This window comes from Arvicola amphibius, chromosome 6, assembly GCF_903992535.2.
Source record: "Arvicola amphibius chromosome 6, mArvAmp1.2, whole genome shotgun sequence".
In the NCBI taxonomy this organism is placed as follows: Eukaryota; Metazoa; Chordata; class Mammalia; order Rodentia; family Cricetidae; genus Arvicola; species Arvicola amphibius.
In genome coordinates, this window is record NC_052052.2 from 22,041,334 (window position 1) to 22,066,487 (window position 25,154).

The 25,154-nt window shown below is 44.5% G+C and overlaps 2 protein-coding genes across 2 annotated transcripts in view; one reads left to right on the forward strand and one right to left on the reverse strand.

Annotated features, from left to right (window-relative positions):
• Positions 1–7,890, reverse strand: part of Snrnp40 (small nuclear ribonucleoprotein U5 subunit 40) — a 33,609-nt gene extending 25,719 nt beyond the window's left edge. Inside the window, exons 1-3 of the mRNA XM_038333604.1 lie at positions 7,702–7,890; positions 4,297–4,426; positions 2,327–2,420 (exon numbers count right to left, since the gene is read on the reverse strand). Coding sequence (XP_038189532.1) covers positions 2,327–2,420; positions 4,297–4,426; positions 7,702–7,845 — 368 coding nt within the window. The 5' untranslated portion in view covers positions 7,846–7,890. The remainder of the gene's footprint in view (positions 1–2,326; positions 2,421–4,296; positions 4,427–7,701) is intronic.
• Positions 7,891–8,046: 156 nt separating this feature from the next.
• The window catches only part of Zcchc17 (zinc finger CCHC-type containing 17), a 49,704-nt gene continuing 32,596 nt past the window's right edge, over positions 8,047–25,154 (forward strand). The window contains 3 exon segments of the mRNA XM_038334279.1: positions 8,047–8,167; positions 14,418–14,538; positions 21,686–21,743. Coding sequence (XP_038190207.1) covers positions 14,473–14,538; positions 21,686–21,743 — 124 coding nt within the window. The 5' untranslated portion in view covers positions 8,047–8,167; positions 14,418–14,472.

A 25,154-nucleotide genomic window follows, 5' to 3' on the forward strand; every position in this document is an offset into this window, starting at 1 on the left:
CTGAGGTGGAGGAGAGATTGATTGCAGTAATTCTAGATTTAAGAGCTGAGTAATTCCAACTCTTTGCTCTGTCTCTGGGAATGATTTCTAAGTTAAACTTGATCTTACAATGCCCTCTTTTCCCGTTGAGACAGGGCCGTGCTATGTAGACCATGCAGGTCTTGAACTCAAGATACTCCTGCCCCATCACTGCCAGAAAACTGAGATTGGAGTATGTGCAACAGTGCCCATTATAATGCTGAAGAAAAATTCTATTTTATGATAACGGGCATGGAGCTTATACGTTTGTGTCATATATGTGCAGTGTTCAGAGGGCAGAAGAGGGAGCACTGGATGCTCTGCAGCCAAAGTTACTGAGAGCCGTTGGCCAGAATGTGGACACTGGGAGCTGAACCTGGGTCCTCTGTAAGATCAGCAAGTGCTCTGTGATGATCTGAATGAACATGGTTCCCACAGGCTCATAAGGAATGGCACTATTAGGAGGTGTGGCCTTGCTGGAGGAAGTGTGTCACTGGGGGTGGACTTTGAGGTTTCAAACGCTCAGACCAGGCCCAGTGCCTCTCTCTTCCTGCTGCCGGCTGATCCAAATGTTATAAAAATTAATATATATATCCTAAAGTTACACAATATTAATTTTTATAACATTTGGTAGGTAAGCCAAAAAAAATCAGCAGACAAGACTGTAAGCTTGGCTTACATTATGGATATGCTAAAACTGAACAATTTTGGTAGAAAAGGACCTTAGCAAAGCATATAACATAAGCAGTAATTGGAGAGGTAAAAATGTGGGTAATTTTTCCATCTATTTGCCTTTTTTGTTTTTTTTAACATAGCTTATAGTAATATAAACATGATAAAAATAGCTAATTTCAGTCCCCTGAGATCTCTTAGCAGATGTAGGCACTTGCCTGCTTGACTCCAGAATCCAGCTAAAGGCAAACAAGGAAAACTAACTCCACAGTGCTGTCCTGAGCCCACACACATACCCCTCTCACAGAAACATCTTGTGCACACACAAAAATAGGTAAATTTTTCTTTTTTATAGTTTTTTTTTGAGACAGGACCTTACTATGTAGCTCTGGCTGCCCTGGAAATCACTTTGTAGAGCAGCTGGCTTTGAACTAGATCTGCCTGCCTCTGCCTCCTGAGAGCTGGCACATTCTACTATCCCTGCAATAAAAATTTTAAAGAGCCAATTTCAAATTACACTTGCCTTATTATGTCACTGGGCAGTGGTGGTGTACGCCTTTAGTCCTAGCAATTGGAGGCAGAGGCAGGTGGATCTCTGTGAGTTTGAGGCTAGCTTGGTCTACAAGAGCTAGTTCCAGGGCAGCCAGGGCTACACACACACACACACACACACACACACACACACACACACACACACACAAACCCTGTCTGGAAAAACAAACACCCTCCCTCCCCAAAATTGGCTTTATGTCTTATAAAAACAAACAACAACAACAAAACCCCACTGGTCTGACTACTGGCATATTACAAGATAAACGATGAGCTTTTAATGGTATACTGCATCACCCTTAAAATGTGATCTTTACTACACAGCAGGAAAAAAATAACAACAGCTTCAATTTTGCAGGAAAATGGATGGAGCTAGAAAACATTATTTTGAGTGAGGTAACCCAGACACAGAAAGACAATTATCACATGTACTCACTCATAGGTGGTTTTTTTTTTAAAATATTTATTTATTTATTTATTATGTATACAGTATTCTGCCTTCAGGCCAGAAGAGGGTACCAGACTTCATTACAGATGGTTGTGAGCCACCATGTGGTTACTGGGAATTAAACTTAGGACCTTTGGAAGAGCAGGCAATGCTCTTAACCACTGAGCCATCTCTCCAGCCCCTCATAGGTGGTTTTTAAACATAAAGCAAAGAAAGCCAGCCTACAAATCCCAGAGAACTTAGACAACAATGCAGACACTAAGAGAGACTTACATAGATCTAATTTACATGGAAAGTTGAAAGTAGAAAAACACAAGATCTCCTGAGTAAATTGGGAGCATGGGGACCTTGGGGGAAGATTGAAGGGGGGAGGGGGGAGAGGCAGGGAGGGGAGCAGAGAAAAATGTAGAGCCTAATAAATATCATGGGAAAAAAATTTAAAAATAAAATTAAATTAAAAAAAATTGTGATCCTCCTGCCTCAGCTTTCTCAGTGCTGTTACAGGAGTACACCAAAACTCTGCCAAAACGTAGCAGTTTTTGACTAGATCTCCCAAGAGATGAAACTCAGGGCTGAAGGATAAAGACGTTAAGCAGTAGTGTGGAAAGCAATCGTCAACCCATTATGCGGAACACTCACCTGCCATCTGTGTTATAATGCAGCTCCATCACCGCGCCACTGTGTCCCTTCAATGTAGCGTAGTTATCACAGTCACCATAGACATTCCACAATACTGTTAAGAGGAAAAGAAAACCCATCACCAGTCAGAGAATGGCTAATATAAAATAACCAGAAAAATACTTCTGAAATTATAAGACCATAGAACAACATTGGCTCTACCAATGAGACCAAATCTCCCTGACGCTAAAATTGCTGTGTGCAAGTGCTTGCTCAGGTATGTATGTGCATGAGTGCACACGTATGGAAGCCAGCGAGGACAACTGTGGGTGTTGTTTATCGGGCATCATCTACCTTTTTCCTTTTGAGACAGAATCTCCTCACGGCCAGGAACTTGCCTAGCAGACTAGGCTGGCCAGCTGATGGGCCCCAGGGGTCCACACCTGTCTACCTCCCTGGAGCCGAGGATGAAAGCACAACCACGCTACCTGGCTTTCGACTACCCTGCTTTGTATGAGTTTTGTAAACTGAACTCAGGTCCTAACTGACTGAGCTTTGTTTTTTCAGCCTTAACTTATTAGACAAAATTTGTTTTTTTATTTCATATGTTTGAGTGTTTTGCCTACAAATATGTATATGCATCGTATGCATGCCTGCCTATGAAGGCCAGAAGGGGGAGCTGGATCCTGTGGAACTGTAGTTAGAGATGGCTGTGAGCTGCCATGTAGCTACTGGGAACCAAAATTGAGCCCTCTACAAGAGCAATAACTGCACTTAACTGCTGAAGTATCTTTCCAACACCCTCAGGTTTAATTTTTAAAAAGTTAGTACTTTTTCTTATATGCTCAGAGTATGCAGACAGCCTAAAAACAGAATCATTGAGCTATATCACCTCAGCTTCATTTTTCTATTTATTTTTTTAAAAACATTTATTATTTATTCATGTGTCTGGAAGTGTGTGTGCTAAGACACCATCAGAGGTCTGAAGAGAGCACTGGATCCCCTGACCCTGCATTCCAGGAGTTATGAACCTCTGACGTCGGGCTGGGAAGAGCGGCAGTGCTCTTTTCTCCTTTTCTTTTCAAGACACGGTTTTTGTGTTCCCTGCTGTCCTGGAACTCACTCTGTAGACCAGGCTGGCCTCAAATTCAAAGATCTACCTACCTCTACCTCCTGAGTGCTGGGACTAAAGGCACAGCCACTCCCCGCTAACAAATGTTCTTAACCGATGAGCCATCTCTCCAGATTGTACTTATTTTTTCAAATATGGGCATTCCTAATGAGTAGCTGAGAACCTGGTAGCAGATGATTTAAGTGAGTCATCACTTGAGGATCCCATCTTTCTCCCTCATACACTAGGATCCTGGGTATGGATTAAGGTCTCATGTTTTTATGAGTAGAGAAGTTCTCTTTCCTCTTAACTCTCAGGCCTGTAATCCCAACACTTGGGAGGCAGAGGCAGGAGGATTAGAAGTTCCAAATTTATTCTCACTACATAGCCAATTTGAGAACAGCTGGGGCCACATGAGAGTAACGGGAGGAGGGAGAAGAGAGAGACTATAACCCCAACCAAAGCAATCTACTTTCCAGTTAGCAAAATGTTTCTTTTTATTTACCATATGGACCTACGTACGGCTGGACCTGAATGATTGCTCAATATTTTGACACCTGTTTTAGCATGCTATGACTATAATTTAACTTGCATATTTAGACTGATGCTTGATGCCTTACATAGCACCCAAAATTAAAAAAAAAACACAAAACATTATTTAGTAGAGAATAGTAGGCCGGGCGGTGGTGGCGCACGCCTTTAATCCCAGCACTCGGGAGGCAGAGGCAGGCGGATCTCTGTGAGTTCGAGGCCAGCCTGGTCTACAAGAGCTAGCTCCAGGACAGGCTCTAGAAACTACAGGGAAACCCTGTCTCAAAAAAAAAAAAAAAAAAAAAAAAAAAAGAGAATAGTAACTCCAGAGTCAAAAGCTGTGCCTTACATATGAGTCGGTCAAATCCTGATGATGCCAAGGTGGATCCATTGGGGTGAAACTTGCAGCAGTACACTTCTCCTTCGTGTCCCGAAAGCAGCATGATTGGGGCTTGCAGGGATGAACACCTCGGAGGCCCCTAAACCAAAGAGAAGTGTAATCCGTCACAGTACACAGGCAAAGGAAGCTGTAAGGTTGGGGCAGCGTATTTCATTTGGGTTAGGGAATAACACCTCTGCTCACAGAACTCCTACCTCTCACTAGATAACCCCTTGGACAGTCCAGTATATGCCCACCATACTACTCTCCTCCCTAACTCTGCTTCTGTTCCACAGTCAACTGCTGACTGCTGAATCATGCTTGACCTCATTTATGCCTCAGAATCTTAACATGAAAAGCTGTCTCCCATAGAGCTCTCCTCCCACTGACTCCTTTTAAATATTCATCCCAGAGTCTTTTTGTTGTTGTTTTTCAAGACAATTTTTCATAGCCTTGGCCATCCTAGAACTCGCTCTGTAAACCAGGCTGGCCTCGAATTTACAGAGATCCGCCTGCCTCAGCATCCCTAGTGCTGGGATTAAAGGCGTGCGCCACCACTGCCGGCAAGTCTGTCACACTCAAGTAGCAGCCGCTTCCCCACCAGCCTTCCATCGGGCCCACAGCACTCCGCCAACCTCATCACTACCTGACTTTACCTTCCTCGTGCCATTGCTGACACACTTTTTTCCCAAAGAAATGAAGCTCTGGGAGTGCAGGAACAACATTTCTCAGACTCCAGTCCACCCAACTCGCCTTTGAAAAACCCTGCATGGTACAACTTATTATACAAAATAGATTTTTGGGCTGTGAGCAGGGTTTTGATATGTAGTCCAGGCTGGCCTTAAATTTTCAGTCCTCCTGAGTGCTGGTATTATAAGTGTGTATCGCAATGCTTGGTTTGGAAAAGTAGTTTCTGATTATCGTTTTGGACACTAAAACTAGGTTTGGAAATTCTTCCAACTCTTGGCTCGCAATCTTAATCTTACTTGTCAAATAAGAGTAAGTGTACTACTAATAATCCTGAAATCTCGTTGGTAGATTCCAGCATATTAACTTATTTTTATTATCATGTATTAACTGTACAAAGTAATGGGTTTCATTATGAAATATCCATAAATGCAAATAATGTACCACGATCATACTCATCCAGCATATTTATTAAAAAAATAGTACATGTGGGCAACAGAGATGGCTCAGTGGTTAAGAGCACTTACTGCTCTTCCAAAGAATCTGGGTTCGATTCCCAGCACCTACAGTAAGCAGCTTTCACGTGACTTGTAGCTCCAGATTCAGAGGATCCAACAATCTCTTCTGGCCTATGAGGGAACTCACACACACGGGATAAACACGCATACAGATACACACGCATAGATAAAAATAAATCTAATGTATCTAGGCACCGGAGAAACAGAACTCAAAGAAACCATGAACCTTGCATTCTAGTGAAAAAAGAGAGAAGGGGAAGAGAAACAAAAGAAACAAGTCAAACACCTCGCGTTGTGCGCAATGGACAGAAGTAATATGGGTTCCAGAGCAGGGTGTTTCAACTGAAAGTACAGTGGCCAGGAAAGCCCCACTGAGAAACTGGTATCGGAACAAAGACTTGAAAGAGCCAACACGTGGGCATTTGGAATAACACCCCAGCAAACGCAACAAAAAAATAACGACAAATGTAAGAACACATATGTCGGTGCTACTTGAGCATGACATGCTAGAAAACTGGTCCATGAGCATGGTAAAGAGGGGAATTATTACAGTGAATTTGACTTTTTTAACTTCAGAACAAAATAGAAAGCCAACAAAATGTTTTCACCAGAGAATCATGTGATTTAATGTTTTGATGATTCCCCTGGCTACTGGATTAATTACTGATCCTTGATTCAAAGACAAAACCAGAAACACTAATTGAGCCCCACCTGCAATGATGCCAGCTGACATAGAGACGGTTTGACTAGAAGGTAAGGATTCTGGCTATGTAGTTCTTTTTTATCTCAACAGAGTTCTGCTATAATAGCCTATACTAGTTTGGAACCCTTGATCCTCCTGCCTCAGCTTCTTCTTCTTCTTCTTCTTCTTCTTCTTTTTTTTTTTTTTTAGTATTTTTCAAGACAGGGTTTCTCTGTAGCTTTGGAGCCTGTCCTGGAACTAGCTCTTGTAGACCAGGCTGGCCTCGAACTCAGAGATCCGCCTGTCTCTGCCTCCCGAGTGCTGGGATTAAAGGCGTGCGCCACCACCGCCCGGCCCTGCCTCAGCTTCTTGAGAGATTATAAATTTATGTGTCTAACTTCTTATTTATTTACTTTGGAGACAGGGAGATCTTGCTATGTTAACATCTTGTTATTTTAAAAACTAAGTTAGTATACTGGAATCTACCAACGAGATTTCAGGATTATTAACAGGACACTTACTCTTATTTGACAAGTAAGATTGTCAGCCCAAAGTTGCAGCCTGGCCTCCAATTTCTCCCCTCAAAATTTTGTCAGCCTTCTGGGAAGATACAACTACAGCCCCACGCCACTAACTTTATTTATATATTTTAAGGACCACAGCATCAGACTTTAAAGAGTTGCAGCAGGAGGCACACTTATTTTCTTATCTGAACCTCATAGGGAAGTATGATCACTATTTTATAAGACATGCCGTTAGGAGTACAGGTTCCAACTCAAAGAAATCCCTTTTCCCCATTTGCAAAATACCAGTTCCTTTTCGGCTGTTACCAAGATTAATGGAAATTTCACATGCAAAACATCTAACACAAGAGCCAACGAATGGCCGGGCGGTCCCAGCAATCAGGAGGCAGAGGCAGGTGGATCTCTCTGAGTTCGAGGCCAGCCTGGTCTACAAGAGCTAGTTCCAGGACAGGCTCCAAAGCTACAGAGAAACCCTGTCTTGAAAAACCAAAAAGAGCCAACGGATGTTAATTACTGTTAATAATGCAAATTCAGAGAAAGAGAAAAGTAAATTGTACCAGGTAGCAAAGCGAGCCTGTCTCATTCATTTCCCTTGCTTCCCTCTCCTCACTCACTCATTCATTCATTTATCCATTTTACAAACTCTTCTGAATGTTTCATTCATCCATTCTACAAACTTCTCTGAATGTTTATTTGATGCTGAATCCCTGAAGATTCAGGATGCGGAAGTTTGGATCTTGATTTTGAGGACAAGGTTTTAAATGGTTTAGTGTTACTTCACAGGGCGACTGAAAGGCTGAAAACAGGCGTCCAACAAGGGAACATGTATGAAACAGACGCAGAACACAGAGCAACTTTACAGTCCTGCTTTGACATCAGGTTCAATGTCTTTCCGTTCCCGCAGCACCGGTACGGTCCACAGCGAGAGAAGGGGAGGGCCAAGTCGGGATGCCTCCCTACTTACCGCTTGTAGCAAAGCCCCCGGAGTCGCCTGCTGCTGTCCGGCTCCGGGGCCGGACCCCGGCGCTCCCAACAGCAACTCATGCCGCGGCCGCTTGACAGGAACCAGTGGTAGCTCCGGGCCTTTGCGTTTCGGCTGCTCGATCATGGCGGTAACCACTATCGTCGGAGCCGCCACTGACCGCGCCGCCGGTCGCAGGTGCCGGGCGATTGGCTCCAACTGAGTTCTTCCTCCAGAACTTCCGGGGAGGAACAACCAATCGGCTTCCAACATTTCCTTCTGCAACGCCCTCTGAATACGCTCTTGCGATTGGTCCCTTTTTGATGACGCCACGAGGGCCCCACTCTGGGATTGGAGCGCGGAGCTGGAGTCCCTCCTAGACGCGCCATGCATTGTGGGTTGGGAACGCGCTGAGCAGGTTCGGCACTCCTGGCGATGCTGCGGCTGCCGGAGTAGGAGCCGGCGCGGAGTGAGTGTGTGGGGAACGAGGCGGGTGGCTGTTCCAGTCTGGAAACTGCGACTAGGTGCTAGGCCTGAGCCTGTCCTTCTCAGCTGACGTCCTTGCCGTGGGGGTGGGGGGATCCCCGGAAAGAGTAGTCCCTTGGCAGGTTAGAGCGGAGCTTTGGGATCTCTGGACGCCGGACTCGAACCCTTAAGGCCGCTGTCCCTTGACAGCTGCTCTGCACAACGCCGCTTTTGCGTCCAGGGCTGTGCTAGCGTTCCCCGGGACTGATGCCCGACTGATGCCTCTCCGCTTCAGTGCCGGGTTTGGTTGAAGAGGCGGACTTAGTTTATATCACCGGTTCAGCCATCTTTTTTAAGGGCTGAATTAAACAGAAAGCGGTGGAGGAAATATCTGATGGCTTCTCCAAAGCACAATTTTGTTGAGAAATCTAAGATTCATGCTTGTGTATTGGGCCTTCTCGTAAGTGGTACAGTGATATTTATTGTGCAGAGCGTTGGAGGGACACTGAGGAAACATGGTCCCCAACCTCGGGGCTTTAGGGTCTCTTGGGGTGTGTGTGGCAAACATGTTAAACAAATCTCACCAGCTGATTGGAAGGATTGAGAGAACGATTAGTTATGAATAACTAATAAGGCTGAAGGGTTTTCAGAGGAAAAGATGACCGAGCTATTGCTCTCTGATGGGACATTTCTAAACGGGAAGAGAGGAAGGCAGGACGTTCTGCACAGAACAGCCTGTGCGGTAGTGCCCTATCATTTGGGAAGATGACTAAGAATCACAAAGAGCCAATGTGCTGAGAGAAAACTTGAAGGGGGTATGGTACAAGATGAACCTGGAAGTCATGAAGATTTGCAGGAATTTGTAGCGTTAACTTTAAAATTAATAGGAAACCAGCGAAAGTTTTGTCTCCCCTCCAGGGTGCAGGATGTGGAGGAGGAGATGGCTCATTCCTTCAGGCTTAATGGTGTTGAGATTGGAGAGGTGAGGAGAGGTTTACTGGAGGCAAACAGACCACGTTGTGGGCATGCACAGTAGTTTTGATCTTCCATGCCAGTGAGAACCAAGCTGGAGATGAGACTGAAGACAGTTTAACGATATCTCGGACAGCTGGGAAGGATTTGGTGATGGACTGGATACAAGAGAGGATTATGGTCTTAATGCCAGCACTGGAGGCTGATACAGGAGGATTGCTACAAAACCAAGCCTAGCCTGGGCAACGCTATGGTTTCCAACCCGTACCAGGCTGCTGGACTGACACATTATTTTGTCCCTCTCCCCACATTGCTAAGGGACTCAGATGTGCTTCATGCCTGGGATACCAGTACGGGGGAGTAGAGTTTGAGTTGAAGCCAGCCTGGGGGTACATAGCGGTAGTCTTTTTTCCTTTTTGATGTTTTTAAAAAGATTGTTTTATTTTTTTATTTTTATTTTTTTTTTTTTGGTTTTTCGAGACAGGGTTTCCCTGTAGTTTCTAGAGCCTGTCCTGGAACTAGCTCTTGTAGACCAGGCTGGCCTCGAACTCAGAGATCTGCCTGCCTCTGCCTCCGGAGTGCTGGGATTAAAGGCGTGCGCCACCACCGCCCAGCCTAAAAGATTGTTTTATTTTATGTGTGTGAGTGTTCTGACTGGTTTCATGTCAGCTTGACAGAAGATAAGGTCATTTGAAGGGAGGGAATCTCAATTGAGAAAATGCCTCATAGACAAGTTTTTAGGGCATTTCTTTTCTTTTTCTTTTTTAAAATCCCCTCCCCCCCAGATAGGGTATCACTCTGTAGCTCTGGTTGCCCTGGAACTCACTGTGTAGATTAGGCTGGCCTTGAACTCAGAAATCCACCTGCCTCTGCCTCCTGAGTGCACGTACGTCATGTGTTTGTACCGCATGAATGCCTGGTCCTAGCAGCAGTCAGAGAAGGCATCGGGTCTCTTATGAATGGTTGTGAACCACCATGTAGGTGGTAGAAACCCAAACCCTAAGTCCTCTGGGAGAGTAACGTGTACTCTCAACCTCTGAGCCCTCTCTCTCTAGCCCTTACATAGTGAGATTCTAGCTTTACAAACCCAGGGCCTGGGGATGTAACCTCTGCTCAGTCCTTAGTACTGCAAAAAGAAAAACCCCCACAAAAAAACAAGCTTTAGGCAGAGTATGGGTTGCACACCTTTTATTCCAGCACTCAGGAGGCAGAGGCAGTGGGTAGCTATGAGTTTGAAGCTAGTGTGGTCTACATAGAGTTCCAGGATAGCCAGGGCTACTTAGAATTTGTCAGAAAGAAAAGAAAGTTTTAGATGGTGGTTCTTCATACTCTTACTTAGGATTTTTTGTGTTTTAGAATTATCATTTTATGTGTATGAATGTTTTTCCCGAATGTATGTATGTGCTTCATGTATAAGTCTGTTGCCTGAAGATTTCAGAAAAAGGCATCAGATCCCCTGGGACTGGAGTTACATATGTGAGCCACCATGCGGGTGCCGGGAATAGAACCTGGCTCCACTGGAAAAGCAGCCAGTGCTCCTCCTGCTAAAGCCCTCTCTCCAGCCCTCATCATGCTCTCAAAGCCTAATTTTGCAGAAACAGCTTAGTTCTGTTTCCTCATGTATATCGCTCTTTCCATGGCTGTGTGTCTGCCCTCATTTTAGATGTCCCAGAGCTATTACAGATTCTATATTCACTAATTAGCTTTCTAAATGTTGTAGGGATTAATGAAGGCCTCTTAATAGAACCATAGAGTTAAAATTAATAACACCTGTCCTGGCATGTGAGCCAAGGGATGCTGGGTAAGAAGGGCAAGTCTGGGGATGAGACCACCCAGCTGGAAATAAGAGAGATTCAATCTGACTATAAAACTTAAAAATGACTTGTTTATGAGGCATTTCTCAAGAACAGACAGATTAGCTGCCATCCGATATATTTTTATTTGTGTGTACATGTTTTGTGTGCCAGTGTGCATGCATATGTATGTATGGAAATTGATGTCTGCTTTATTGAGACAGTATTTCTCACTACACGTGATACTCACTGGTTTGCCTAGATACTAGCCACTGTGCCCCAGGGACCCTCCTGCCTCTGCCTTGCAGGTGCTGGAGTGCTGGCATGACAAGCCCGCATATTTGTGCCTACCTTCTTTGCTTGGGTGCTGGGGATGATGAGACTTAGGTTCTCATAATTGCATGGCAAGCACTTTATGCCTGAGCCATCTCACCAGTCCCCAAAGGTGTATATTTTAAGTTTAAAAAGCCCATAGAGGGTCTGGGAACAGCTTAGCTGCTCAGAACTCTTGCTGCTTTTCCAGAAGACCAGGGTTCAGTTCCGGCACCCACATTGGGTGGATCATAACCAATTTTAACTCCAGCTCCCAGGGATCTGATGCTCTCTTCTAGTTTTTGTGGCACCTGCACAAACATACATAAAATAAAGGAGAGATAAATTTTCCTTTTTTACTGTATAACCTTGATTGGCTTAGAGCTCAGTATGTAGGCCAAGCTGACCTCAAACTCAGAGAGCTACCTGCCTCTACCTCCCAAGAGCTGGGATTAAAGGCTTCTCTTTTTAATGTTTTTCAGATTTATGTCTAGCATACTGACCAAGATCATTAGACTCTGGGATCAAATAAATTTTACCATTGCTTGGTTTGTTTGTGTGTTTGTTTCTCACAAGGTCTCACTATGTATTTCAGGCTATCTTCGGACTTCCTGTTCTTTCTCCCCCACCTCAGTACTCAGACATGCTAAGCAAGTACTCTATTATTGAGCTATATCCCCTTCATAGGCCTCAGACTTTGCGTAGCCCAAGCTAGCCTCAAACTCATGATTGTCTTTTGCCTTAGACCTCCAAGTGCTGGGATTATTAAAATTACAGGGAGGAACCATTACACCCAGCTTTGTTGCTAGGTTTTCAGCCTAAGCTTAGCTATCTAAGCTTAGAAGCTTTTCATCATGCAAGTACATGATCAGAATAGAACCTCTGTCTGGAAACATACTGTGTTCTTTTCTTATTACCGTTCTGACATGTGTGCCTTTTGTTTTGTTTTGTTTCTCAAGACAGGGTTTCTCTGTGTAGCCCTGGCTGCCCTGGAACTCACTCTGTAGACCAGGCTGGCCTTAAATTCAGGGACCCATCTACCTTTGCCTCCCAAGTGTTGGGATTAGAGGTGTGTTCACTGTGTCTGGCTTTTGATTTTTATTTTTTGAGACACAGTCTCAGTGTATAACCTTGGCTGGCTTGGGGTTACTGTAGACCCGGCTGGCCTCAAACTCAGAGATCTACCTCTGCCTCCCAAATGCTAGGATTAAAACATCCCTCACCACACTGGCTTCTTTCTGATGTTTTTCAGATCTAGGCACACATACTCTTTCTTCCAAAAGTCTTCCTCTGATAAACAAATAACAACAGTAGTGATAAAAAGAATGAAACCACCCAGGTGTGATGGCACATCCCGGTAGTAGTTATTTGGGAGGTTGAGGTAGGAAGTTTGCTTCATCTCAGGAGCTCAACAGTAATCTAGATGTAGCCTAGGCGATGTAATGAGAACACATCTCAAAATAGTGGTGACAGGGGAGGATGCAGTTCAGTGGTCAAGTCTTGCTTAGCCTGTGCAGAGTTCTAGATTTGTTATCTATTATCGTAAATGAACAAGCAACTATCCTGATCAAAGCCAAGCGTGGTAGCTCTGGCTTGTAATTCCAGCACCACAGAGGCAGGTGCACAAGTTCAAGGACAACCTGAGCTATTTAGGAAAACTCTTGTCTCAAAAAACAAAAAACTAAACTAGGAAGATGGCTCAGCAGCTAAGGATACTTGCTGTGTAAGTGTGATGAGGGCCTGAGTTCAAAACCCCCAAGTCCACATAAAGAGCCAACTATGGTTACTTATGTGTATAAATCCCGTGCTGAAGGGAAGGAAGCAGGGCTTACTGGGGCTTGGTGACTGCCACCCTAGCTCCAGATTCAGCGAGAGATCCTGTCTCAAGGGAATAAGATGGAGAGAGATAGAGCAAGGAACCTGACATCTCTGACCTCCATGAACACATGTGGGCATGCACACCAATACATAGGCATGCCCATACACCACGTACAAATAAATAGAAATAAAACTGAAGCAATGACAACATCCCAGATAAGCTAACCAAACAAACAAACAACCTCTACTTACCTGAAAACCAATACCTTAATGACTTTGGTTAAGTAATAGGTCAGAAAGAAGGGCCATCCAGATTCCCAAATGCCACAAGTAGGATACTGAGATATGGATGAGAGTGCATGGTGTGTTTTAATGGTATTATTTTTTGGAAGTTATCCATGTAAAGGACTGTTTGCACATTTCTTTCTTTGTGTTTCTAGGGATGACTTACGGTTTCATGCTGCATGTTAGGGAATTTCTCTGCCATTGACCTTCATATCCAGCCCCATTCATTATTGTGTGTGTGTTATGTGTATGTTCATACAAGTGTGTATGTGGGTGTACATGCATGTGTGGAGGCCAAAGGACAATGTTTGTCTTCCTTGATCACTCATCATCTTGTTTGTTTGAGACGGGTGTCATTATGTATCTCTGGCTATCACGGAACTCCTTCTGTAGACCATGCTGGCCTCAAGGTCACAGAGGTTTACCTGCCTCTGCCTCTGGGGTTAAAGGTGTGCACCACCATTCCTGGCCTCTTTACCTTTTGGGACACAGTCACCCACTGTCTTAGTTTGGGTTTCTGTTGCTATGAAGAGACACTATGACTGTGGAAACCCTTATAAAGGAAAACATTTATTTGGGACTGGCTTAATTGTTCAGAGGTTTAGTCCATTTCATGGTGTGAAGCAAGGCAGCATGCAGCAGACATGATGCTGAAGTAGGAACTGAGAATTCTACATCGTTGTCTGCAGGCAGCAGGAGAGAGGAGAGCCACTGAGCCTGGGCTTGAGCTTCTCGAAGCCCACCCCCAGTGACACACTTCTTCCAACAAGATCATATATACTCCATCAAAGCCATACCTGCTGTAATGCCACTCCCTATTTGCCTATGGGGTCATTTTTATTCAAACCACCACACCCATTGAACCTAGAGCTCATCAGTTTATCTGGTGAGTAGTCTCTTGGGATCCATCTGTCTGTCCCCTACCCCTGGGGTTACAGTCATGTGCCTCTGTGCCTGGCTTACTGTGGATCTAAACTTAGGTCCTCGTGCCTCTGCCGTAGACTCTTTAATGGTTGAGTCATATCCCCAACCCCTCATTAATACAGATGTCTAATTGTTGTTTCTTTCTGAAAGGACGTTTGAATTAGCTTTAGCAGAAGAGAAATGGAGGAGCCGTAGAATATTAAGGATGAATTCAGGAAGGCCTGAGACCATGGAAAACTTGCCTGCACTCTATACTATTTTTCAAGGAGAGGTATGTTTTGCACTTTGAAACTTCCCTTTTGGAGTGTGTTAGGAACATATTGAGGGAGGGAAGCACCGGGGTTATTCTCCTGTTCGCCTGGAACTATTTCGCATGGGAAGTCCACTGGGCCCTCTGGTGCACATCCACCTTCTCTAAGCTGCAGACTTCTGTGTGCTTGATACCTTCATTTTGGTGCCTGAAAGCATCTCTAACTTGTAGTGATATGCTGCAGCAGGCCTGCTTTTCATCCCGCCCAACTCCCGCATAGCTAGTTTAGCCCCAGAAATAACAACACACAAACTGTATTCATTTAAACACTGCTTGGCCCATTAGTTTCAGCCTCTTATTAGCTAATTCTCACATCTTGCTTTAACCCATATTTAGTAATGTGTGTAGCACCACGAGGTGGTGTCTTACCGGGAAAGATTCAGCATGTCTGACCTGGTGGCTGGCTCCATGGTGTCTGTCTCAGAGAGGAGAGGCATGGAGATTGCCTAACTTCCCTTCTTCCCAGCATTCTGTTCTGTCTACTCCACCTATCTAAATCCTGCCCTATCAAAAAGCCAAGGCAGTTTCTTTATTAACCAATGAGAGTCCTCCATCACTAACTTAGATTTTAAACTTTTTTTAACCCCACAAAATAGGTTTCTTCACCAGTTCTATTCCATTTTAGCAGATGGAATTGCTATCCATTTGGTGCCAAAGCTAGAAATCTGGCCATTGTACTTGCTTTCATCCTTTGACTTGGTCTTGATTTTCCCTGTAGTTCCTTCATGAGTCTTAATTTTATCTGCAGTCTGCATGCTTATTTATGCCTTTGCCACCTTTAGTCCAAGCTCTTTATCTCTTGCTTGGCTCTGACTGGAATTTCTCACTTCTGTTGCAGCCTCTCTCCAATCTGTTCATGACACTGCACCCAGAATAATATTTCAAAAACAGATCATAGCTAGGAATGTGACTGAGTTGGTAGAACACTTGCCCAGCATTCAGGAGGCCTTTGGGTTCTGTCCCCAGCACCACAAAAACGGTGTGGTGATGCAGCCCTGTAATCCTAGCACCGAGGAGATGGAGGCAGGAGGATTAGGCTTGGTGGCAAGCACTGTACTTGCTAAGCTATTTGCCAGCCCTGATTTTGGTTAATTTTGAGATTTTGATCCAGGGTCTCACTCTATAGCCTAGACTGGTCCCAAACTTACTTTGTAATCAAGCCTTGGCCTCAATTTATAGCAGTTTTGCTGTATCAGCCTTCCATGTATTGGAATTACAAGCATCAGTTACTATACTTGGCCGTGGTTGAATGTTTTTCTCTGTCCCACTGGCCCCCCCCTGAACTGGTTCTTTCCTGCTCACGGGTTCCTGCAGAAATAACACTCTGAGGCTTAATATCAATTACAATTGTTTGGCCAATGGCTCAGGCATATTATTGACTAGCTCTCACAATTGAACTAGCCCATTTCTATTAATCTGTGTATTAATGCCACATGGCCATGGCTTACTAGTGATGCCCTGGCATGTTACTCCTTTGGTGGTTACATGGTGTCTCCCTGGACCCTTGCCCTTCTTTCTCTCCTGTATCTTTGTTTGGATTCACAACCTGGCTCTATTCTGCCTGGCCACTGGCTCAAACAGCTTTATTCACCAACCAATGAGAGAGACAGCATAGAGAAGTACATCCTACATCATTTGCCTAATATGTGCTTTTTATGTGTTACCTTTAAGTAAGATGGTCTGGTGGGGAGAGAGAGAGTGTCACAGCTTTTCAAAAATTTACTGAGGCAGGATCTCACTTTGTAGCCATAGCTGGCCTAGAACTCACTATTTAGACCAGGCTGGTCTTAAACTCACAGAAAGATCCACCTGGCTCTGCCTCGTGAGGACTGGAATTAAAGATATAATGTCATCACTATACCTAGCCTCTTTATTTTTTCTTTGTTTTTGAAATAGGTAGCCTAGGTTGGTCTCTGTCTTTCTTAAGATTTCTGTTGCTTTGATAAAACACCCCCAAAAGCAACTTAGGGGGGAAGGGTTTGTTTCACTTACCCTTCTATATCACAGTCCCTAAGAGAAGTCAGGACAGAAACTCAAGGTTGGAGCCTGGAAACAGGAGCAGAGGCAGGGAGGACACTGCCTCTGCTTCATTCCCCATGACTCGCTTAACCTGCTTCCTTCAACAACTCAGCACCACCTGCCCAGGAACCTACAGTGCAGTGGGCCCTCCTGTATCACTCATTAATCAAGAAAATGCCCCACTGGCCAGTCCGGTGGGGGCATTTTCTCAGTTGAGGTTCCTTCTTCCCAAATAATTCCAGTTTGTGCTATGTTGACAACAGACTAGACAGTCGAGAAGTCACTGTAGTCCAGACCAACCTGGAACTTGGGAACTTGTGACTACTCCCTTCCCTCCACCCCCAGAACACTTAAGGGCTTCACAGTTCTGATTGCTTTTCAGCAGCACGTGGTGTAGGAGGACATGGTTATCCAGACAAACTTATGCATACCTGTAATCCCAGCCTGTGAGAAATGCAGGGAATCATACCTGTTCAAGCCAGCCTGGGCTATAAAATGAAAGTCTGTCTTGAACAAATCACTTAAAAGAAAAAACAAGCCAGGCGTGGTAGTGTACACCTTTAATCCTAGGGATGCAGGGGCAGGTGGATCTCTGAGTTTGAGGTCAGCCTGGTCTACAGAGTGAGTTCATCCGCTAATTATTTACATGGAGAACTAGTTGATTTTTTTTTAGCTTTATTTATTATGTACACAGTGTTTTGTCTGCATGTATACCAGCAGGCCAGAAGAGGGCGCAAGATCTTATTACAGATGGTTGTGAGCCATCATGTGGTTGCTGGAAATTGAACTCTGGAAGAGCAGCCAGTGCTCTTGACCACTGAGCCATCTCTCCAGCCCAGTTACATTAAGACTGAAAATAAAGGCCAGGTATAGTGTCTCATTCCAGCATTTGGGAGGTAGAGGAAGCCCGATCTCTGAGATCAAGGCCAGCCTGTGTACATAGTAAGTTCTAGGCCAGCTAGAGCTACACAGTAAGACCCTATCTTAAAAACAAATAAGCAAACAAGCAAAATTAAAAAAAAAAAAACAAACTCCTAAAGTGTGTTAGCACACACAGATACATGCCCATGCATGCACACACATGTACACACAGTCTATGTGTATATCTCTGTAAAACGAATTCCTTTTAGCGGCTAATTAGAAGCTAAGTAACCACCCAGTGATTAGTGAATGATGAAGCTGGGGTTTGAAATCTTGTGAGTTTGCTCTCTGCTGGGGTTGTGCGCGTGCACTGAAATATATGGAGGAAGTGGAAGCTGCATGAGAGCGTTGTTTTAAGTGGGTGGCAGTGGGTAGGTAGATGTGGTCGGGGTGTTTGCGTGCTGCTGTTACAGCATTTACACAGTGGCGGTTTCACTTCACTAGCTGCTGCTGGTGGCTGATTGTGACAGTCCAGAGTCTTTTAAAAAGACAGGGTAGGCATCTATATTTCAAAAGTTGCTTTTTATTTCACACTCTGGCTTGGTACCTGCCACACATAGCTGCTGTATAAATACTGGAATACGACTGTGCCTCCAGCTGGTAGGACGAGTTGTCTTTGAAGAAACTGGTCCAGGGCTGGAGAGATGGCTCAGTGGTTAAGAGCATTGCCTGCTCTTCCAAAGGTTCTGAGTTCAATTCCCGGCAACCACATGGTGGCTCACAACCATCTGTAATGAGGTCTGGTGCCCTCTTCTGGCCTGCAGACATACACACAGACAGAATATTGTATACATAATAAGTAAATAAATAAATATTTTAAAAAAAGAAAAGAAACTGGTCCAGCTCGTGTTCTAGGATTCATCGTATGGGCTTAGCAGGGATGGTAGCAGTGTGCAGACTGAATGGAGGAGAAGCCAGTATCCATTGTCTTCTCATCCTCGGAGACCTCACTGCCAGTGTCTGTTAAACGTGGGGGTATGAGGATAGCAGTAGGAGCTAGGGTTTGTCTTAGACTTGCCACAGACAAAGAAATGCTTAAGTGTGATTAGTGTTGGTGAGGTAGAATGTCACTGGAGTACAATTAAAAATGTCTGTTGTGTGCCTACATGTGCTACTCTCTAACTTTGGACCAGGATCTCTGAGCCTCAGGTTCCTCATTGACATTATGAGGAGAACAAGTTTCAAGGCCAGTGCAGGCTCTTGTCTAAAGATGGAAATTAATTTTACTCACAGCCTGAGTTTCAGCTGAGATAATTACTGAATTTCCCCCTTCTGCCCTCCTGAGTCATCTGAGTGACGATTCTTGGGACCCCAGGAAGATTGTACACTCATCTAAGGCAGGTGCCATCCTGTGCATTTCATCTCTGACTGCCCTAGGAGACACAGTGATGGAAGCACCTGGTGCAGGAAGTAGGCTAGAATACCTTTTCCTTACTCGAGAGTTGACTGTGTCTATTCTGAAGCACGTTAACCTTCCCTTTTGGGAGAGGCAAAATTAAGGTCTGTTATTACCTCTAACGATGATAATGTGACCCTGGAGCTTCAGGATTGAGAAGTTATTTTGTCTTAATTTACAGCAGCAAGGTGGTTTGAGCCCTAACTTCCAGATGTTGTTGTTAAGTTTTTCATATAACTGTGCTCCTTACTAATGTCATGCAGTGTGCGATTGCTCAGCCTGGAGCAAATGTCAATCAAAGTGCCTTAGGTGAGACAGAAAGAAAACATTTGCTTTTATTTTTATTAAAAACAGAAAGTCTTGGGCTGGAAAGTTGGTCCAGCGATTAAGAGCACTTGGTGTTCTTACAGAGGACACAGGTTCTTTCTGTGCTGACTACGAGGTGACAGTAGATCATCTGTGGCTCCAGTTCCAGGTGACCAGTGTCACCCATTCCTAAAATAAAGAAATGTAAAATAATTTTTTAGAAAGGGAATTACTTCATCTGGGACCATTTTCACAGAGAACAAATTTATTGGTGAACTTGGTTAAGTGCTTTCTATCTCTAGTCTTCTCTCATCTCATTTGAAAGATGACAGGCTTGGACCAGCTAATGTCTTTGTTGCTTTGGGATTTCACTCTGCTCATGAACTTGGACTCATGGCAATCTTCCTGCCTCGTGCTTACTCCCCATGCTCCTATTCCTCATGCTATATCTGCAGGTGTGTGCCACTGTGCCTGGCTGGACCACTAATATCTAACATTTTTCTTTTTAAAAATATTTATCTTTATTTTGTGTGTATGGGTGTTTTGTTTGCATGTTTCTATGTGCCGCAGGCCTGCAGTGCCTTTGCAGGCCTGAAGAGGGCACTGAATCTCCAGGAACTGAAGTTACAGATGGTTGTTACCCACTGTGCTGGGAACAACAGCTGTTCTTAAACACTGGGGCATCTCTCCAGCCTCTTTAATATCTTTCTTAAAGCCCTCTGGCTCCACCTTGTCATGGTTTGGTAATTGTACTATTTTTTTGTTTGCTTGTTTTTGTTTTGGAACTTTTTGATCCTTTCTTTCTTATAGCTTGTTCCTCCTCTGTATACCCCAGGAGTATAGAACTTTAGGTTTATAACCCTTCCTTCATGGTGTAACATAGAGAATTAGTTCAGGCATCCTGTCTCTGTAAAAATGAGTAGAGAGGGACCAGCAAGATAACTCAGTGGGTAACGGCACTGACACCAAGCCTGATGACCAGAGTTGATCCCTAAAATTAACTGATGGAAGAGGAAACTAACTTCTCAGAGTTGTTTCCTGATTTCCATACACACATGATATGGCACACACATGTGTACGCATAACACAAAATAAGTGGGTTTTTGTTGGTTTCTTTTAAATGCACCGGGCTGGAAAGATGGCTCAATGGTTACGAGCACTGGCTGCTCTTCAGAAGACTCAGGTTTGATTCTGAGCACCCACATGGTATCACACAACCATCTGTAACTCCAGTTTCAGAGGATGTCATACTACATGGTATACAGACATAAAAAACCTAAACCATACACATAAAAGTAATAAAATGGTTCTTTTCTAAATGTGGGTGTCTTTAATCTCAGCATTCAGGAAGCAGAGGCAGGCATATCTCTGGCCTACATAATGAGTTCCAGGCCAGCCAGAGCTACAGGGTGAAACCCTGTCTCCAATAACACACAGAAAGCCAGTTATAGTGACTGGTGCATACATTCTAGCACTTGGGATTCTGAGCCTGGGGATTGCCATGAGTTTCAGGTCAGCCTGGGCTACAGTCTGAGACCCTGGATTGAAACAAAACACCAAAAATATAATAAATAAACAACGATAAATAAAGAAGAGAATGAAATTCTAAAAATATTTATACCATCTAATGAAGTGAGTAATACTGATGTTTGTTGAAGCAGGAGACTTGGGGCTCCAGGGACCCAAATTCTGCCCCTAGCTTGGTCCTGCCAGTCTTAGTCTCCCTGTACTTCATCATCTTGGGTTACAAGGTATTAAAAGTGATACACTGTTGAATGTGTGTTCTCTGCTAGACTCCAGTGCCAGGCACACAATGCTTATCTTTTGCTACCTGTAACAGCAATTGGGAACAAATGGAGTTTAGGCGCCAGGTAGGAAATGGCAAAGTTAGGATTAGAAGCCACACCTGCCACTACAAAGCCCTCATGCTTTCTCTTGTCTCCCCTGCAACATAGGATGTTCCCATTCCTAGTTGTTGCCAGGAGAGAACAGGATGTCAGACATCGCAGCTGTCACATTGCCTTTGACCTTACAGCTTTATCATGAGAAGGAATCCAGGAGCAACTGGTGTAAATTAAGAATGAGTTCAGATTCCAGGGCTGGTACTCAGGAGTTCTGGGCTGGGGTAGTCTCTCAGTGCGTCTGCTTATTCTCTGTCGTATGTGAATGACAATGTCAGCTCTGTACAGTCATGAGAGGTTTTTGAAGTGTTTGTAGTGAATATGGAAATGTTAGTGAGCATCTTGTTGAGTCCTTTTGTTTTGTTGTGATGAAGTTAAAACAGTGATTGCCTGAGGTGGAGAGATAAAAGGTTCTGGAAAGAACGCAGTTTAACTTCATGCTCGGCCTTTCCCACACAGTGAGTTGGAGGCCAACCTGCATTACCTGAGATCCTCTGTCGAAAATATAAAGAGGAAAGATTGGTTCTCAGTTGTGCAACATTGATTTTTCATTTTGTCTTTATAGGTTGCTATGGTGACAGACTATGGAGCCTTTATCAAAATCCCAGGCTGTCGGAAGCAAGGTGGGAGCCCATAATGGGGAATTCAGCACTTCCACTGCACTCATTCTACTATGGCCCCACCACATTCTCACTATAGGACTGCAGTTTTTCAGAGAGTCGCTGGTTTTACTTTATTTTCAGTGTAGCAGTAGGGATAAAGAGTTCTGTGTGCATGAGTGCCTGTCCATGAGTATGTGTGTAGGTGCGCTATACGTGTGCCTTGGTCTTAGGCTTGCCAAGAGCACTGAACTGAGCACTAAATTGACGTTTGTCCTTAAAAACAGACTGGAGAAGCATTTTCGCAGTATGTAGTGGCCCAGGCTTGTAATCTTAGCACCCAGGAAGTGGAGGAAGGAGGGATGCCACAAGTTAATGAGCAGCCAAAGATTCCCTAGTGAGACTCTGATTGTAAAACCTGAAACAACAGCAGGAAAGGGGACTAAGGAAATGGCACTGAGAACCTGAGGAATTGAGCCCAGATCTCCAGAACCCACATCAAAAGCCAGGCACGGCATACATTCTTGTAAAGCTGGCATTGGAGGGCAGACTGGCTAGCCAATCTAGCCTGAACTACAGGCACCAGTTGAGTGAGAGCCCCTGACTCAGGGCACTGCAGCAGAGAGTGATAGAGTAAGCCCCCTGATGACCTGCTGTGACCTCTGCATGCACATGTTTGCACACTGCACACATACTGCCACACACCCCATATACGCACAGAGAGTGATAGAGTAAGCCCCCTGATGACCTGCTGTGACCTCTGCATGCACATGTGCACCTGCACACATACTGCCACACACCCCATATACGCACACACACCCTTCAAATACAAAAAGTGTCCTGATCTCATAGGCTGTCGAGTGAGGAAAAGAAAATGAGTCTTGCCAGGTGTTGTACCACATTCCCATAACAACACAAGAGAGGTTAAGGCAGGAGGACTGAACCTGGAGCTAGCCTGGACCACATAGTTTAAAAAAAATGAATTTTAGGATTTATGAAACAAAGCTGTATATTGTAGTTCATGCCTTTAATTCCAGCACTCTGGGGTCTATGACTTGAGTATTGAAGTGGGTCTGAGACCAGCTGGGGCTGTGAGACCCTGTCACAGAAACAAAATCAGGGTCGATGAGATGGCTCAGTGGGTAAAGGCAACTGCCACCAAGCCCTCTGGAGGACTTGAGTCCAATATCCTGAATCTGCATGGTAGAAGTAGAGAATTGACTCTTGCAAATTGTCTTCTGACCTCCATAAGTGCCCCCCACACATAAAAATTAGTAAAAAACGTGTAGTGTCGAAGGCGCCCCACATTGGGCACCATCTGTCGAAGACCTGCTTCATTGAAATTCATGTTCCAGGGTAGGAGCAGGAGGATTAGAATATTAAGCAAAAGGAGCAGAGGTCTAAGAGAAATGAGGCAGAAACACAGAACAGCATTGGGAGGGTCCTTCAGCGCATACTGAATCTGCTTTGGTTATTTTCCACATGCTATGTACTTCACTCCTAAAGGGGAGGAGGGAGGCAACAGACTTCATCAACATGATATAAGGAGTAGACTTGAATGCACCAACTTTGTTCCAGGTGGAGCGAAATCTACCTCTAACCACAAAATGCTAATTAACCACACCCTAGGTCAGAATCGCTCCTGTGTAGCCACATCTGTTGTCAATAACTTTGAAATAGCAAAAATAGGCTCAAACTCTCTGACTTCCAGTCAAGGTGGAGCAGACTCACGTCTGTGGGTCCCACAATGTATTAAAACAAACCAGTAAAAACTATAAAGCTGGGCATGGTAGCATACACTTTGACTCAGCATTCATGAAGCACAGGCGAGGGATCTGAGTGCCAAGCCATCCAAGGTTACGTAGTGAGAGACCCTGTCTCAAAAAATCAAACCACGCCGGACGGTGGTGGCGCACGCCTTTAATCCCAGCACTCGGGAGGCAGAGGCAGGTGGATCTCTGAGTTCGAGGCCAGCCCTGGTCTACAAGAGCTAGTTCCAGGACAGGCTCTAAGAACTACAGGGAAACCCTGTCTCGAAAAAACCAAAAAAAAAAAAAAAAAAATCAAAAAAATCAACCACAAAAAATGCATACATGAGACAAGGCAATCTCAATTTATTGATGTGGCAAGATTTCTAAATTACTAAGGATTTTTCAAAACCAGCTGTAGAGTATTTGTGATGTGCCCCCCCCTTACCCTTTTTGAAGAGGATGTACCCATGTCTCTATATTTTAAGTGATTTTTCAGAAGACTGTTGACAAACACCTCCCAGTGCCACCTGTGGTAGTGGACTTGCTGAGAAGAAGGCACAGGAGAGGGATTTTTTCACTTCTTGGAGTCTTACAGTATTTTTCTGTCAGAAGGCTGTGTGGATTTGTGTCTCATAAAGCTGTTTGCCGTTAGCCTTGGAGCCCGCTGTTCTGGGTATCCCATCCTCGCAGTCAGTGGCTAACCAGTGCTTTCTAAGTTGGCAGTCAGGGGCTCTAATGAGTTCCTGTTTTATGCTGCCTGGGACTTAGTGAGGCGGAGCTCGCCCCACCCTCCAGGATCACACCTCTGTCTGCCTAGAGACAGATTTTCTTGTTAGTGTACTCTTCAAGGCCGCTAGTGCCAATTTCATGTGAGCCTTCATGTGACTTTGGGGACTTTGTAGAGATGAAAAGCCTGCTACCTTTCAGCAGGCAGTTTTCACCCTCGCTTGTGTCTGGTTCCCTGTCAGATATGCCTGTGATAGCGGCTGACAGCTTACACGTGGATCTGTCAGTCCTGACAGCTGTGGCAGAGTCACAGCGAGAGCTCAGGGAGCCAGATAATTAGGAGGGAAACTGGGAGCTTTAATTCTAGCATTTTGTGTAGGTTTTGTGGATAACTTGAGCGGGTTGACTACCCTATGGTGTGTCTAGCCTCGCAAGGGAGGATATCATTAGGTCCCATCGTGAAAGGACTGAGCAATGAGGTAGCTGTGGTCTGAGCAGAATATAATGCTTTAGTTTGGGGAGATGCTAATTTGAATTATTTTCTCAGAATTCTTTAACCACTGTTGAGTTGAAGACCTCTTCCTAATATCCAGATCAAACTAAGTTTTCCATTTTTTTTCATTTTTTGGCTTTTCAAGACAGAATTTCTCTGTGAAGCTTTGGAGCCTGTCCTGGAACTAGCTCTTGTAAAACAGGCTGGCCTTGAACTCACAGAGATCCGCCTGCCTCTGCCTCCCAAGTGCTGGGATTAAAGTCATGAACCATCACTGCCGGCCAATTTTTCCCTCTTTTTTTTTTTTAAACATTCATTTGTTTGTTCTGTGTATGCAAATGTGGCTTTGGGAACATGCCATAACATTTATGTGGAGGACAGAGTACAACTGGGGATGCTGTCCGTTTGCCCTGTGGGTCCCAGGTTTGAACACGGCATCAGGCTCGGTGGCAAGCACCTTACCCA